Below are 16,732 nucleotides of genomic sequence, written 5' to 3'. Positions count from 1 at the left end.
AAAATAAAATTATATATATAATATTTACAAAATTTTACAAGCCCAAATTTGAAATAAAATATATAAACATTGAAAGCTATAAACTAACTAAAAATATATTAACAAAGTAGATTATAAGTAATATTTTTTTATCTATAAATAAAATAAAATTATATATATAATATTTACAAATTTTTACAAGCCCAAATTTGAAATAAAATATATAAACATTGAAAGCTATAAACTAACTAAAAATATATTAACAAAGTATATTATAAGTAATATTTTTTTATCTATAAAAAAATAAAATTATATATATAATATTTACAAAATTTTACAAGCCCAAATTTGAAATAAAATATATAAACATTGAAATCTATAAACTAACTAAAAATATATTAACAAAGTAGATTATAAATAATATTTTTATCTAAAACATAAAGTGATAGCTTTTTGAAATTTTGGGAAGTGTAAAAGCTACTTTTGAACTGATAACTTACTTTTTAGAAAGTTGAAAAAGTGGGCCCAGCGCGTGTTGAACAAAGCTTTCAACCTATATGGTTTATATTGCCACGTAAGCCGAAAAGTGGTAAAAAATTAATTAAAAAATAAGTTCNAATAGGACCTTAGTAAAGGTTAGGTGTGTCTCAGAGATTTTGGGCATAGGCTGAGGGGGTACTTATGCATTTTCCCAAGTTTGAGTAGTTTTGAGTATCCTTGAGTTGAGTAAGTTTGAGAAGAGGTAAGTATGTTTCCTTTTTATCAAGTTTCAAGCTTATGTTTATGCTTTAGAATTCCTCTTACATGCTCGTACATTCCACGTACTGAGCCATTTGGCCTGCATCTTTTCATGATGCAGACACAGGTATTCAGGATCATCAACAGGAGCTTTGTTGATACATCCGGGAGTTCGAGTTAGCTATGGTGAGCCTCCTTGTTTCTGGAAGATTTCATTTATTTTTCAGTTTAGTCAGGATGTCATGGGTCTTGTCCCGACTTCCATCTTTATCAGTTAGAGGCTTCATAGATAGTCAGTATAGTTGAGAAGTCTGTATTATTTATTTATTTTATTAAATGTTTTAAAGACTTAAGTTGCCTATTTTATGGCGAGTTGAATAATTTGTTTTATTCAGAGTTTTCTTTTGAGTTAAAGCTTTGTATTTGAGTTTATTGAATTTTATTCAGTTTTAAGCTTTTGCATGCTTAAGTTAGTCTTCCGCTTGTAGTTAGCCAGGATGAGGGTTCGCTTGGGGACCAACAATGGTTCTTAAGTGCCGGCCACGTCCAGGGTGTAGACTCGGATCATGACAAAGAGCTTAATGCCTTATATGTGGATTAGGCATACGTTACGAATTCAAACCATATCGCAAAATATAATATTTAAAAAAATTAAGGGACAGAGTGTCCATTGTCCAATAACTTTTAGATCACGTACCATTGACCCTCGAGAATTTCTCCTTACCATGGAAAGTAATAATTAATTCCAGATAAAGTTTTTGCTTAGAAATTCTTTATAAAATTATGGTGCTTAGTGATAAAAGAGTAAGACTTAAGTAATCAAGAAATTGAAGCCACACGGTTTTGCATTTGTTTAATACAAATAGTTAATTTAGTTATATAGTATTAAAATACTCATAATTAAGCTCATTTTAATATTACCAAGCATTTATTTTAAAAATATTCTGAAGATAATAATATAAAAATATAATAGAACAAAATGTAGATAGGATAAAAGACCAGGCATATGTGGTGGGGTAGTTGAATTAGGACATTTGCAAGACCTGATTCATTGTAATATTCATCAATTTTTTGTAATAAAAATGCAATTTCTTCTTTTATGTCATGGGAAAATAAGTTGTAATAGTTCAGACGTTTTTTAATTGAGGTTGATGGGTAAAATTAAAGGAGACGATATATGCGTAAAAAATTTCCAATAAAAGGTATCGAATTGAAACATTTTATCATGTGTTCACGTGCTCAATTAATGAAATAAATAATAATTCAAGTATTTTCTAAATGAAATTTGCTAATATAAGTTTAAAAGGGTTGAAATGTATTACATCAAAAATGAAAAAATATACGAAGTAGTTTTGATACATCAAATATAGTAAATGCTAGATATACTCAGCATTGAAAATCTAACGATCCAATCCATTAATGATACTGTCCACTCTGACCCTAGATGCACACGACTTTAAACGCGTTACTAAGTTATAAAGTTTGCTTACCTATATAATATTTTATCAATTGTAGGACGCTTATCCTAAGCAAGAGTCTCTCAAAGTAAAATGAATTTATCAATTGCAACAATATAAGACAATTTGAAGAGTGAACAACTAAGACAATTTTGTTGGCAATCACTAAGACAATTATTGGATTTCCCAACTAAAAAAATATGAGAAACCTGGGTTGTGGTGTAATAGTGAGACTATTTTATCCTTAATCAAAAATCTCAAGTTCTATCTGGACTCCAATGTAGGCTCCGAAAACCAAGTGGAAAACTAAAATTTAAAAAACTTGTATATTAGAGAGTTCTTGATTCCTTTTTAATGTCTATATATAGTACTTGAATTTCTTAGATTAAATATGGGCTGGGCTGCTTCATGCAGCTTCTAAAAGCCCATTAAGTTTAGAATGTTGGAAGAGTCCATTTGCAAAATCAATTAGGCAAATGCAAAACAAGACATCCTTCTAGTTCAACATCTTTTTATTAATCTTATAAACAATGGTTATCTTTCACAATGACATTCAAGACATTGTAAAATGTATTCGAACAAAGTTACGATTAGTAGCATTATTATTAAAGGAACAAATGAATTACACATTTTTCGACCTTCCATGATTATCTTAGATTAAGAAGTAGTTCCCAAAATAAATGGTACTTGTAGTGTTACCATGTTGTACCTAAGTATAATGCTTATCCCAAATTTTGTAAAATTTGTAATAGAGGGTCTATCAAAAACAACCTCTCTACCTCCACAAGTTACGATAAGGTATACGTACATACTACGCTCCCCAGACCCCACTTGTGAGATTACATCGAGTATATTATTCTTGCTTGCATCATTTAGTTGTTGTGAACAACTATAAAGATAGTACCATTTTTGGTAATGTGTTTCACATGGTTCCGTCCATAAGAAAGCAAAGTTGGTCCTCTTTATATGTGGATAGGAAAAATGTATGTAGGAGATATTTGTCTCAAGTTCACATTTCTACTTTGTATATCGTGGGACCGTTGATTGATCAGTTTTTGGATTGGAATCTCCTTTGTTTGATTTCTTCTTCTCTATTATTTGAAAAAACTCGTGGAGAACGGCAGAAGATACGTGTAAATCCATCACTATCTCGGAAATTTGTTTGAAGTTACATCTTGTTTATGAACACACTGGCTTTGCAGAAATTTATTTCTGCAGCATGTGTTACACATGGTGCAATCTTCAACATTAATATATATATATATATATATATGGATAATGCTGATTGATTTGTAAGAACTGAACATCCATTTTATTTGCTTAATACAAACAAGAAAGATGGTGCATCTCTTTTTCTTTTATTCATTTCTCTGTTTTGTGTTGCTACTAAGTCGAAGTTTTTGCTCTTCCTTTGAGCATCATCTTTGCTCTCCCATTGAAGCTTCTGCTTTGCTTCAGTTTAAGCAATCCTTTAATATATCTGATTACTCTAGTTCTCAGTGTTATACTTCTTTCCCAAAAACAAAGTCTTGGAATGAGAGTAGAGATTGCTGCACTTGGGACTGGGTCACTTGTGACATGTTAACCGGTCATGTTATCTCCTTGGACCTTAGTTGTAGTCAGCTTGTTGGCAATTTTCATCCCAACAGCAGCCTCTTCCAACTTCATCATCTCCACACACTAAACCTTGCTTACAATAACTTCAATTCTTCTTCTTCGATCCCACATAACATTGGCCGATTGAGGAATTTGAGGCATCTCAACCTTTCTCGTTCTTTCTTTAGTGGGAAAATCCCAACGGAAATCTCATACCTTTCCAATTTGGTTTCACTTGATCTTTCTTATAGTTATGGATTACAGCTTGATGAGAGAACATTTGAAACGATGCTTCACAACTTCACAAATCTGGAGCTACTTTCTCTCTCTTTGGTCAACATCTCATCTCCGATACCTGTGAATATTTCTTCCTCCTTAAGGTACCTGGATCTTACAGCTACTAATCTGCGAGGTGTTCTCACAGAGAGCTTTTTCCTTCTGCCAAACTTGGAAAGGCTCAAATTGAGTGGCAATACTCTTCTCGAAGGAGTTTTTCCAAAGCTCCACCCGAGAAACACTCTGTTAATGGAGTTGGATATTTCTTACACAGGAATCTCTGGTGAGCTGCCTCATTCAATTGGCACCCTCAGTTCCTTGAATATCTTGAGCCTCCAAGGATGTCAATTCTCTGGTTCCATTCCTCATTCCATTGGCAATCTTACACAAATTAGGAAGTTGATTTTATCTGATAATCATTTCACTGGCCATATTCCTTCAACAATTTCTAAATTGAAGCACCTCACTAGTTTAGATCTTTCATCTAACTCCTTTCTAGGTGAAATTCCCGATGTTTTCTCTAACCTCCAACAGCTACATCTTTTACATCTTTCTTACAACAGCTTCATCGGTTCGTTTCCCTCTACAATTATAAACTTGACACATCTTCAAGACTTAGACTTGTCGAATAATTCCCTATCTGGCCCACTTCCTAATAATGTGAGCATTCTTCAAAAGCTAACCCAACTGGATTTATCGTACAACTCACTGAATGGTACCATACCATCTTGGGTGTTTAGCCTACCTTTGATACCTTGGTTGAGGCTCCATAATAATCGATTTAGTGGACTACCCAATGAGCTAAAAACAAACCCAGCATTAAAAGCCCTGTATTTAAGCCATAATCAACTCAGTGGTTCTTTTCCTCAATCACTTGCGAATCTCACAAACCTTTCTACCCTTGACCTTTCATCAAATAACATCACTGGTGATGAGAGAATAAGAATCACGTTTCCTAGCCTACAAAATTTGCACTTTTCATCTTGTGAACTGAAAGATTTTCCACACTTGTTGAGAAATGTAAAGACACTTAAGGTCTTGGATATTTCTAACAATAAGATTCGTGGTAAAATCCCTAACTGGTTTAGCAGCATGAGGTGGGACTCGTTGCGGATCCTAGACCTTTCACGTAATTCATTAACAGGCCACCTACCACAATTTCGTTACAATAGCCTACAGTATCTTGATCTTAAATCTAACTTCCTTCAAGGTCCACTACCTTCATCCATTTGTTACACAAACAAGCTTAAATTTCTAGATTTATCACGCAACAACTTCAGTAACTCGATTCCAAGTTGCTTGGTAAGCATGCCTAATCTAACGGTGTTGGACTTAAGAAGGAACTATTTCACAGGAAGTCTTCCACCATTATGTGCGCAGAGCACTTCATTGAGAACCATTGTCTTGAATGGTAATCAATTGGAAGGACCTGTCCCGATGTCGTTGCTCAACTGTGATGGTCTAGAATTCCTTGATGTGGGGAACAACGCTATAAATGACACCTTTCCAGCTTGGTTAGGAACTCTTCAAGATCTGCAGGTCCTTGTATTAAAGTCGAACAAGTTCCATGGACCTGTAAGTACTAGGCAAAAGTTTTGCTTTCCCAGGTTGCGGATTTTAGATCTTTCACATAATGAGCTCAATGGCTCACTGCCTGCAGAAATTTTTCAAAACTTCAAAGCGATGATCGAATTATCCAAAGGCGAAACTGAATATATGCATCAGGGTGATTTTGGTGACGGAATGATTGAGGTATTAGTGAGGTCGGCAATAGAAGGCCGGGATGTTGTGCAAGCAATAATCAGCAGTAAAGTGTACGAGGATTCAGGGAGGTTGGTGATCAAAGGAAACGATATGGATCTAGAAAGAATCAGCACAATTATGACAACCATAGACCTATCAAGCAATCATTTTGAAGGTGTCATTCCAAAAACACTAAAGGATCTCAGCTCACTTTGGCTACTCAATTTATCCCATAACAATCTCATAGGTCATATTCCAATGGAATTGGGGCAATTGAATAAGCTTGAATCTTTAGATCTCTCCTGGAATCAGCTCACCGGAAAGATTCCACAGGAATTGACAAGAATGAACTTTCTGGCCTTCTTAAACGTCTCTCAAAATCATCTCGTCGGACCAATTCCTCAAGGTCCACAATTTAACACGTTTGGAAATGACTCATATGGTGGAAACCTTGATTTATGTGGTCCTCCTTTATCAAAGCAATGTGGAACGAGTGATTCATCGCATGTTCCTCAACCATTGGAGGAAGAAGAAGAAGATGAGTCATTTTTTTTTAGTGGATTTACATGGGAATCTGTAGTCATGGGTTACAGTTTTGGACTCGTTGTTGGAACTATCATGTGGAGCCTCATGTTTAAATATCGTAAGCCAAAATGGTTTGTAGAATTTTTTGAAGGCATTTTCCCTAAGAAAATGAGAAGGTCACAGAAGAGAAGGCTGAGACGGCGGATTTAATTGAAGATTGAAAGAGCCAGTTGTCTTTGTATAATGAGTAATGTTGGAATTATCCCATGAATATTATGCTTTAGTATTTATATGAGTTTGTTTTCTATGAACTTTTCTGTTTCTGTTTTTCTCTTCTTAATTTTCTGTTTGTTGTATGTATATGTTTTGATAGCAACTTATATGTGTTATTTTAGGGGGAAATCACCTCTTTCTGCATTTTGTTCTGTTAATGAGCGAATAAAGTTTCATATTGGTAGTTGAAAAGAAAAATAAATTACCAAGTGTCATCAGAATTCTAATAATTTTATGTCCTCTGAAATCATCTAAAAGTTCCGAATCGTGTTGCAAAAGTTCGATCACTCCATTTGCTACACCTTATCTTGAGTCAATTTGTATACACAAACAAGCTCTCTACTTTCTTAATGTAAAGGTAAAAGTTGCGTACACACCACCCTCCCCAGACCCCACTTGTGGGATTACACTAGGTACGTTGTTGCTGTTATTATACTGTTTCACTTGCAAAACACTTTTGTTAAGATGACGAATTAAACCTAAAAAATAAGGAGCAAACCAGTTGTTCCAATTTGTTTATTGTTAATCTTCTGTACGTAAGTCATATTAAATGATTTTTTAAAAACTATTTGATGTCAGATTATTACATATTGGAATAGAATAACATCAAGGTTTTTCTACTATAACTAGGCAGAAAATTTGACTTAATGTGAAAAGCCTTGTGGAAAATTATAGAAAAATGTACCTAACAAGTTTGAAAACAGCACAACAGACAACTAATGTAATTATTGTTCATTTATTATTATTTCTCTCTTTGAAAATTATTGTGGAAAAACAGAAGAAGAGATGTTGATGGAGAGTTGGACAAAGTTGACTTAAAAGAGGAGGTCAAATGTGTTATATATAGATTTTGTTAGGACAGAACATTCTGCTATATGATGAAAACAAAAAAAATGTGGCCTCTCTTTTTCATTTATTCACTTTTCTGTTGTGTATTTCTATGTTTTTGTTCTTCCTTTGATCATCATCTTTGCTCTCCCAGTGAAGCTTCTGCTTTGCTTCAGTTTAAGCAATCCTTTAATATATTGGACTTCTCCCAAAAACAGTTTCATGGAATGAGAGTAACGATTGCTGCACTTGGGACGGGGTCACTTGTGACATGTTAACCGGTCATGTTATCGGGTTGGATCTTAGTTGTAGTCAGCTTAATGGAACTATTTATCCCAACAGCAGCCTCATCCAACTTCATCATCTTCAGACACTAAACCTTGCTAAGAACTACTTTTATCCTTCTACGATCCCAAATGACTTTAGCCAGTTGAGGAATTTGAAGCATCTCAATCTTTCTGATGCTTACTTTCAAGGGGAAATCCCAACAGAAATCTCATACCTTTCCAATTTGGTTTCGCTTGATCTTTCTGTTCCTTCTTATGTGAACGGATTACAATTTGATCAGAGAGCATTTGAAGCAGTGCTTCAGAACTTGACAAATCTGGAGGTACTTTCTCTCTTTGGTGTCAACGTCTCATCTCCGATACCTATGAATTTGTCTTCCTCCTTAAGGTATGTCAATCTTAAGGTAACAAATTTGGAAGGTGTTCTCACGGAGAGCTTATTCCTTCTGCCAAACTTGGAAACACTCTATTTGAGTAATAACTATCTTCTCAAAGGAGTTTTACCAAAGATCCACCCGAGCAGCACTCTGTTGGAGTTGGATATTTCATACACCGGAATCTCCGGTGAGCTGCCTGATTCAATTGGCACCTTGAGTTCCTTGACTCGCTTTTACCTCTATGGATGTCAATTCTCTGGTCGCATTCCTGATTCCATTGGCAATCTTACACAAATTAGGTATTTGAATTTTGGTAATAATCATTTCACTGGCAATATTCCTTCCACAATCTCTAAATTGAAGCACCTCGCAGTTTTAGCTCTTTCATCTAACTCCTTTGGAGGTGAAATTCCCAATTTTTTCTCTAACCTCCGTGAACTACGTTATTTAAGTCTTTCTAATTGCAGCTTCATCGGTCCGTTTCCTTCTCCACTTTTAAGCTTGACACAACTTGAAACCTTAGACTTGTCGAGAAATTCCCTATCAGGACTATTTCCTAGAAATGCAAGCATGCTTCAAAAGCTAGCCGAGCTGGATTTGTCTTACAACTCACTGAATGGTACCATACCATCTTGGGTGTTTACCCTACCTTTGTTATCTTCAGTGTCGCTCCATCATAACCGGTTAAGTGGTTCTTTTCCTCAATCACCTGTGAATCTCACAAACCTTTCTACCCTTGACCTTTCATCAAATAACATCACCCTCGATGCGGGAATACAAATCACTTTACCTAGCCTAGAAGTTTTGCTGTTATCATCTTGTGAACTGAAGGATTTTCCACACTTCTTGAGAAATGTAAAGACACTTATGGTGTTGGATATTTCTAACAATAAGATTCGTGGTCAAATTCCTAACTGGTTTAGCGGCATGAGGTGGGACTCCTTGTTGCACCTAAACCTTTCACATAACTCATTAACAGGCCACCTACAGCAATTTCATTATTATAGTCTAGAGTCTCTTGATCTTAAATTTAACTCCCTTGAGGGGGCACTACCTTCATCCATTTGTAACATGAGCAGCCTTAGCCTTTTGGATTTGTCAAACAACTACTTCAGTGACTCGGTTCCACATTGTGTGGGCAGCATGGTTGGGCTATCTGTGCTAGACTTGAGAAGAAATAATTTCACTGGGAGTCTTCCACCGTTTTGTGTGCAGAGCAATTCATTGAGAACCATTGTCTTGAATGGTAATCGTTTTGAAGGAACTGTCCCGATGTCGTTGCTCAAGTGTGATGGTCTAGAAGTCCTTGATGTGGGGAACAACGCTATAAATGACACGTTTCCAGCTTGGCTCGGAACTCTTCAAGAGCTGCAGGTACTTATATTAAAGTCCAACAAGTTCCATGGACCTATAAGTACTAGGCTGAAGTTTGGTTTCCCTGTGTTACGGATTTTTGATCTCTCTCATAATGAGTTTGGTGGCTCACTGCCTGCAGAAGTTTTTGAAAACTTCAAAGGAATGATCAAAACAGATGACAGAGACAAAGGTGAGATTGAATATATGCAACCACAGTCTTACAGCGGATTTAGTAACGTAATGTATGAGGTTTCAGTGAGGTTGGTGATCAAAAACCAGGAAATTCAGCTAGAAAAAATCACCACAATTATGACAACCATAGATCTCTCAGGCAACCATTTTGAAGGTGTCATTGCGAAAACACTAAAGGATCTCAACTCACTTTGGCTACTCAATTTATCTCATAACAATCTTAAAGGAGATATTCCAATGGAACTGGTGAAATTGAATATGCTTGAAGCGTTAGATCTCTCTTGGAATCGGCTCACTGGAAAGATTCCACAGGAATTCACAAGAATGAACTTTCTGTCATTCTTGAACCTCTCTCAAAATCTCCTCGTTGGACGCATTCCTCAAGGTTCACAATTCAACACATTTGAAAATGACTCGTATGGTGGCAACCTTGATTTATGTGGTCCTCCTTTATCAAAGAAATGTGGAACGAGTGATCCATTGCATGTTCCTCAACCATTGGAAGAAGAAGAAGAAGAAGATGATGAGTCCTATTTTTTTAGTGGATTTACATGGGAATCAGTAGTCATAGGCTACAGTTTTGGACTCATTGTTGGAACTGTCATGTGGAGTCTTATGTTTAAATATCGTAAGCCAAAATGGTTTGTGGAATTTTTTGATGGACTCATGCCTCACAAAAGAAGAAGGTCAAAGAAGAGAGCTCAGAGACGACGGACTTAATGGAAGATTGAAAGCATTTCCTTTAATTGTTTGTATATGCTTGATATATAGCAATATAATTGTATGTAGCATTAATGTTTTTATCTCTGTTTCATTTTATTTCCAAGTGATACTTAGTAATTAGCAGAATGATCCACCTAAACAAATACAATTATGTCAAATGTTTTAGAAGGAAAGTAACAACTTAACCTTCCAAAAATGTAATACTATTGAGAAAGTTGTTCTAACAACATCAACAATGATTAGAGAAACCACAATGTACTCCTAATAAGGCGAAGACAAGAAAAATCAAAAACTCAAAATTTGGAACAACCATTAGCTAGATCTCTCTCTTCAACATGGATCTCTACAAGTAAACTGAGTTTCCACATTACTTTTGCCTGATTCCCCTTTGATCTTTTCATGATCAAGAATACGAAAAATTAGCGTTTTGAGTGTAGTAGGAAAATGTTCTGCTTGGAAACCAAATGATGCATTTACATTTACTAGGAATAGTAAAGTTGATTAGAATGAAACATCTTCAACTCTTTGGAGGTTGATACTTGCCTCAATCGAGACGTCTTACTAGTTTAGAAAAAGCCTTTGATCATATTGTCTACCCCATGGATGATATCAATTAACCAGATTATCTGGTGTGTTACTGTTTCAACTAATTTACTTCCTAATCTTCTTCTAATTGAGTTTTTTCTTCTTATTTCAACTTCTTTTGGAGTTTATTAGATGTTCTTTAACCAACATTAAGCATATCTTTCTCAGATACTATCGACAAGTTCGTATAATCAACTACTTGACAACTGAACATAGCAAATTCTCTTTTCTTTGGAAGGCCTAAATTTGTGTATCCTATCAAGGGATTGGGCTGAAAATTTGCATAAGCAGCAAGATTTGGGCCGGAAGGCCCAAGTCAATATTATCTCTTCTCCATCTTATTACATCCTATATATATTAATACTAGTTTCAGGGCACGTGTGTCCCAATTGTGCTAGTTTTTTTTTTTTAAAAAAATAATAAGATAATATTAAACATGTGTGGAAAGAGTAGTATAAATTTGAAGAAAGAAAGTACAAATTGAATTTGACAAATAATTAAGCTACTTAAATGACTTAATTGTTCGATACAAAATATTAAGGATTGCCTAAACTTAGAAAAAACAATTAAATTTAGTTATATAGGTGCAATGTGTAATCAAATAATAAATATGTGGCTGTTTGTACAACTACAACATGACATGATAAAATATAAGTTGTACCAAAATTTCCAAAATTANCCCAAAAACAAAGTCTTGGAATGAGAGTAGGGATTGCTGCAGTTGGGATGGAGTCACTTGTGACTTATTAAACGGTCATGTTATCGGGTTAGACCTTAGTTGTAGTCAGCTTTTTGGCACTTTTCATCCCAATAGTAGCCTCTTCCAACTTCATCATCTCCACACACTAAACCTTGCTTACAATGACTTTAATTATTCTTCATTCCCACATAACATTGGCCAATTGACGAATTTGAGGCATCTCAACCTTTCTGATGCTTACTTTAGTGGGAAAATCCCAACAGAAATTTCATACCTTTCCAATTTGGTTTCACTTGATCTTTCTAATGGTTATGGATTAGAACTTGATGAGAGAACATTTGAAACAATGCTTCACAACTTCACAAATCTGGAGCTACTTTCTCTCTTTGGTGTCAACATCTCATCTCTGATACCTGTCAATATTTCTTCTTACTTAAGGTACCTGGATCTTGGATATACTAATCTGTGAGGTGTTCTCACAGAGAGCTTTTTTCTTCTGCCAAATAGCTTGGAAACGCTCAAATTGAGTGGTAATGATCTTCTCAAAGGAGTTTTTCCAAAAACCCACCCGAGCAACACTATGTTAATGGAGTTGGATATTTCATACACAGGAATCTCTGGTGAGCTTCCTGATTCAATTGGCACCTTGAGTTCCTTGAATATCTTGTACCTCTATGGATGTCAATTCTCTGGTTCAATTCCTGATTCCATTGGCAACCTAGCACAAATTAGGACGTTATGGTTTTCGGGTAATCATTTCACTGGCCATATTCCTTCCACAATCTCTAAATTGAAGCACCTCACACATTTATATCTTTCTGACAACTCCCTTGGAGGCGCAATTCCCCATGTGTTCTCTAACCTCCAAGAGCTAGTTTCCTTGGATCTTTCTAATAACAACTTCACCGGTCCATTTCCCTCTTCAATTTTAAACTTGACAAGTCTTCGACACTTGAATTTCTCTCACAACTCACTGAATGGCACAATACACTCTTGGGTGTTTAGCCTCCCTTCCTTACTTGATTTGTATCTCCATCATAACCAATTCAGTAGAGTGGCTGATGAGATCCAAACAAACCCAACATTAGTGATTTTGTATTTAAGTTATAATCAACTCAATGGTCCTTTTCCTCGATCACTTGTGAATCTCACTAGCCTGGACTTGCTTGACTTTTCATCAAATAACATCACCGGCGATGTAGGAATAAATATCACCTTTCCTAGACTATCAGCTTTGTTATTATCATCTTGTGAACTGATGGATTTTCCACACTTCTTGAGAAATGTAAAGACACTTATGGCGTTGGATATTTCTAACAATAAGATTCGTGGTCAAATCCTTAACTGGTTTAGCGGCATGAGGTGGGACTCCTTGTTGCACCTAAACCTTTCACATAACTCATTAACAGGCCACCTACAACAATTTCATTATTATAGTCTAGAGTCTCTTGATCTTAAATTTAACTTCCTTCAGGGTCCACTACCTTCATCCATATGTAACCTAAGAAGCCTTAGAATTCTGGATTTATCACGCAACAACTTCAGTAACTCGATTCCAAATTGCTTGGGAAGCATGGCTAACCTAACGGTGTTGGACTTGAGAAGGAACAATTTCAGTGGGAGTCTTCCACTGTTATGTACTCAAAGCACTTCATTGACGACCATTGTCTTGAACAGTAATCAATTAGAAGGATCTGTCCCAGTGTCGTTGCTCAACTGTGTTGGCTTAAAAGTTCTTGACTTGGGGAACAACGCGATAAATGACGCATTTCCAGCTTGGCTTGGAACTCTTGAAGATCTGCAAGTCCTTATATTAAAGTCGAACAAGTTCCATGGACCTACAAGTGCTAGGAAGAAGTTTTTCTTTCCCAGGTTGCGGATTTTCGATCTCTCTCATAATGCATTCAATGGCTCACTGCCTGCAGAAGTTTTTCGAAACTTTAAGGCAATGATAAAAAATGGGACAAACAAAGGTGACATTACATATATGAAAACACCAATTTTCATTAGATATAAGATAATCCGACAACTTGAGATGGAAATATTCAGCAATGAAGTGTACGAGGATTCAGTGAGGTTGGTGATCAAAGGAAACGATATGGATCTAGAAAGAATCAGCACAATTGATACAGCCATAGATCTCTCAAGCAACCATTTTGAAGGTGACATTCCGAAATCACTAAAGGATCTCAGCTCACTTAGGCTACTCAATTTATCCCATAACAATCTCAAAGGTGATATTCCAATGGAATTGGGGCAATTGAATACACTTGAAGCTTTAGATCTCTCTTGGAATCAGCTCACTGGAAAGATTCCACAGGAATTGTCAACAATGAACTTTCTGGCGTTCTTAAACCTCTCTCAAAATCATCTCGTTGGACACATTCCTCAAGGTTCACAATTCAGCACATTTGAAAATGACTCGTATGATGGCAACCTTGATTTATGTGGTCCTCCTTTATCAAAGGAATGTGGAACTAGTGATTCGTCGCATGTTCCTCAACCATTGGAGTCCGAAAAAGAAGAAGCTGAGTTATACCTTTTTAGTGGATTTACGTGGGAATCAGTAGTCATAGGCTACAGTTTTGGACTAGTTGTTGGAACTGTCATGTGGAGCCTCATGTTTAACTATCGTAAGCCAAAATGGTTTGTGGAATTTTTTGACGGCATCATGCCCCACAAAAGGAGAAGGCTGAGACGGCGGACATAAGGGAAGACTGAAAGACTGAACTTTTCTGTTTCTGTTTTTTCGCTTTTTAATTTTCTGTTTGTTGTTTGTATATTCTTCATACAAACTTAACTGTATGTGTTTTTTTTAGCATTAATGTTTCTTTTTCAGAGACTTGTTTGTGGTGGAAGGATCTAAGCATTGTTAGTAAACTTCCCAAAACCTAGTTCGAAATTGAAGTTGATCCATTCAAAACACATGATCTCTTATTTAGAAATAAAGAAAAATTGTATGATTCTTTTGAGCAACTGTTATGCAGATTGATACCACTATTTTCGTGGCTTGGTTAATATTGTTACAATGAAGAACTCATAGATGCTACTATAGCAGAAATGCCATCTGGATACTAAACATTGCACCTTGATTATTTCACCGGTACCTGTTGTGGGACGCTAGGTAGGACACATATGTCTAATTGTTCAACTTTANTTCTTCTATTAGGTTTTCTTTAAAGCTTGCTAGGTGTATAATAGACATTTATGTACATGGCTTTTAGCATCCTTCGTTATTGAAGTACGTGAAAATAAACTATGTTTTTACCCGGTCTTCCACATTTTCGAGCAAGAAAATTCATAACCGTTGGTTGGTTTTAAAATCTTACATTTCATATTTGCAGGTTGCATGTCATAAGAGAAGAACTTCAAGAGGTTTCCATTTCCATGCGTTTGAGATTTCAAATGGAGATTGGTTTGAAATGGCTCAAAACAGACTTAGTATAAGTTTAGAAGGTGAATTATATAATTTTCAAAATGCCAAGTTTGTGTAATTATATTTCAAGTGATGATATGTGAAATGCATTTTGTATACAATAATACAGTGGAAATAATGATAGGTGAAATACCTTTTGTATATATTTAGCTAAAATAAATAACTTTATTAATCATGTTGGGCCCGTGCATCGCACGGGCTTGCCTTGCTAGTGATATATATAAGTCCCTAACTCTGTTCCATATTGTTTGGGCAGCATCCATGATTGTGCTATCTGTGCTGGACTTCAGAAGAAATAATTTCACTGGGAGTCGTACGTGGCATAATACATATACTTAGGACATGAATTGTTATATAGGATGTCATGTATGACACATGTGTCTATTTGTTCAGCTTTATGAAAGTTTAAGTGTCTACTTGTGCACAACCAAAGTTGGAGGGCATAAATATCAGTTGAGGCCAAGTTAAAGGGTAAGTCAAATAAGAAGAATAAAAAATCATTGCATTATTGGGGAAAAAGTTAAGAATTTAGGCCATGGATAAGATCTTTGACCAAAAAGACAAAATACCAAAAAAATAAATATGTAAAAGTAAATGGGCATCAAGGTCTTTGTTATATATTTTTTTGGTGAAAAGTATATGAAAGTCTTTGTTATATACTTTTTTGGTGAAAAGTAAAGGTCTTCCACTTTGATGCTCTTTTTTTTATATATATGAATATGAATATGATGATAGATTTGTAAGAAGAGAACATCCATCCTGTTATTTGCTGAATACAAACAAACAAAAAGGATGGGATGTTTCTTTTTCTTTTATTCATTTCTCTGTTTTGTGTTGCTAATAAGTCGATGTTTTTGTTCTTCCTTTGATCATCATCTTTGCTCTGCCACTGAAGCTTCTGCTTTGCTTCAGTTTAAGCAACACTTTGAGATTACATCCGAGTACGTTTGTCATTTCCGAGGGCAAGCTTCTTTCCCAAAAATAAAGTCTTGGAATGAGAGTAGGGATTGTTGTACTTGGGACGGAGTCACTTGTGACATGTTAAACGGTCATGTTATTGGGTTGGACCTTAGTTGCAGTCTACTAAAAGGAACTATTCATCCGAACAGCAGCCTCTTCCACCTTCATCATCTTCAAATACTAAACCTTGCTTACAATAACTTTTCAACTTCTTCAATCCCACATAACATTGGCCGATTGACGAATTTGAGGAATCTCAACCTTTCTTATTCTTACTTTGATGGAAAAATCCCAACAGAAATCTCATACCTTTCCAATTTGGTTTCACTTGATCTTTCTCCTCCTTATAAGTATGGATTACAACTTGATCAGAGAACATTTGAGGCAATGCTTCACAACTTGGCAAATCTGGAGGTACTATCTCTCTCTTTTGTCAACATCTCATCTCCGATACCTGTGAATATTTCTTCCTCCTTAAGGTACGTGGATCTTGAATATACTAATCTGCGAGGTGTTCTCACAGAGAGCTTTTTTCTTCTGCCAAACTTGGGAAGGCTCAAATTGGGTTTCAATGCTCTTCTCAAAGGAGTTTTACCAAAGATCCACCCAAGCAGTACTCTGTTGGAGTTGGATATTTCATACACAGGAATCTCCGGTGAGCTGCCTGATTCAATTGGCACATTGAGTTCCTTGAATATCTT

General features: G+C 35.7%; 2 protein-coding genes across 3 annotated transcripts in view; both read left to right on the top strand.

Moving 5' to 3' along the window:
* The window catches only part of LOC125862143 (uncharacterized), a 339,538-nt gene that overhangs the window by 190,216 nt on the left and 132,590 nt on the right, over positions 1 to 16,732 (top strand). The gene's annotated exons all lie outside the window — the stretch shown is intronic.
* Positions 12,222 to 16,732, top strand: part of LOC125861646 (receptor-like protein 7) — a 14,687-nt gene continuing 10,176 nt past the window's right edge. Inside the window, exons 1-3 of the mRNA XM_049541502.1 lie at positions 12,222 to 14,281; positions 14,980 to 15,050; positions 15,967 to 16,686. Coding sequence (XP_049397459.1) covers positions 12,222 to 14,281; positions 14,980 to 15,050; positions 15,967 to 16,686 — 2,851 coding nt within the window. The remainder of the gene's footprint in view (positions 14,282 to 14,979; positions 15,051 to 15,966; positions 16,687 to 16,732) is intronic.

Source organism: Solanum stenotomum, chromosome 4, assembly GCF_019186545.1.
Source record: "Solanum stenotomum isolate F172 chromosome 4, ASM1918654v1, whole genome shotgun sequence".
In the NCBI taxonomy this organism is placed as follows: Eukaryota; Viridiplantae; Streptophyta; class Magnoliopsida; order Solanales; family Solanaceae; genus Solanum; species Solanum stenotomum.
This window is presented reverse-complemented; position numbering and strand designations above follow the sequence as displayed.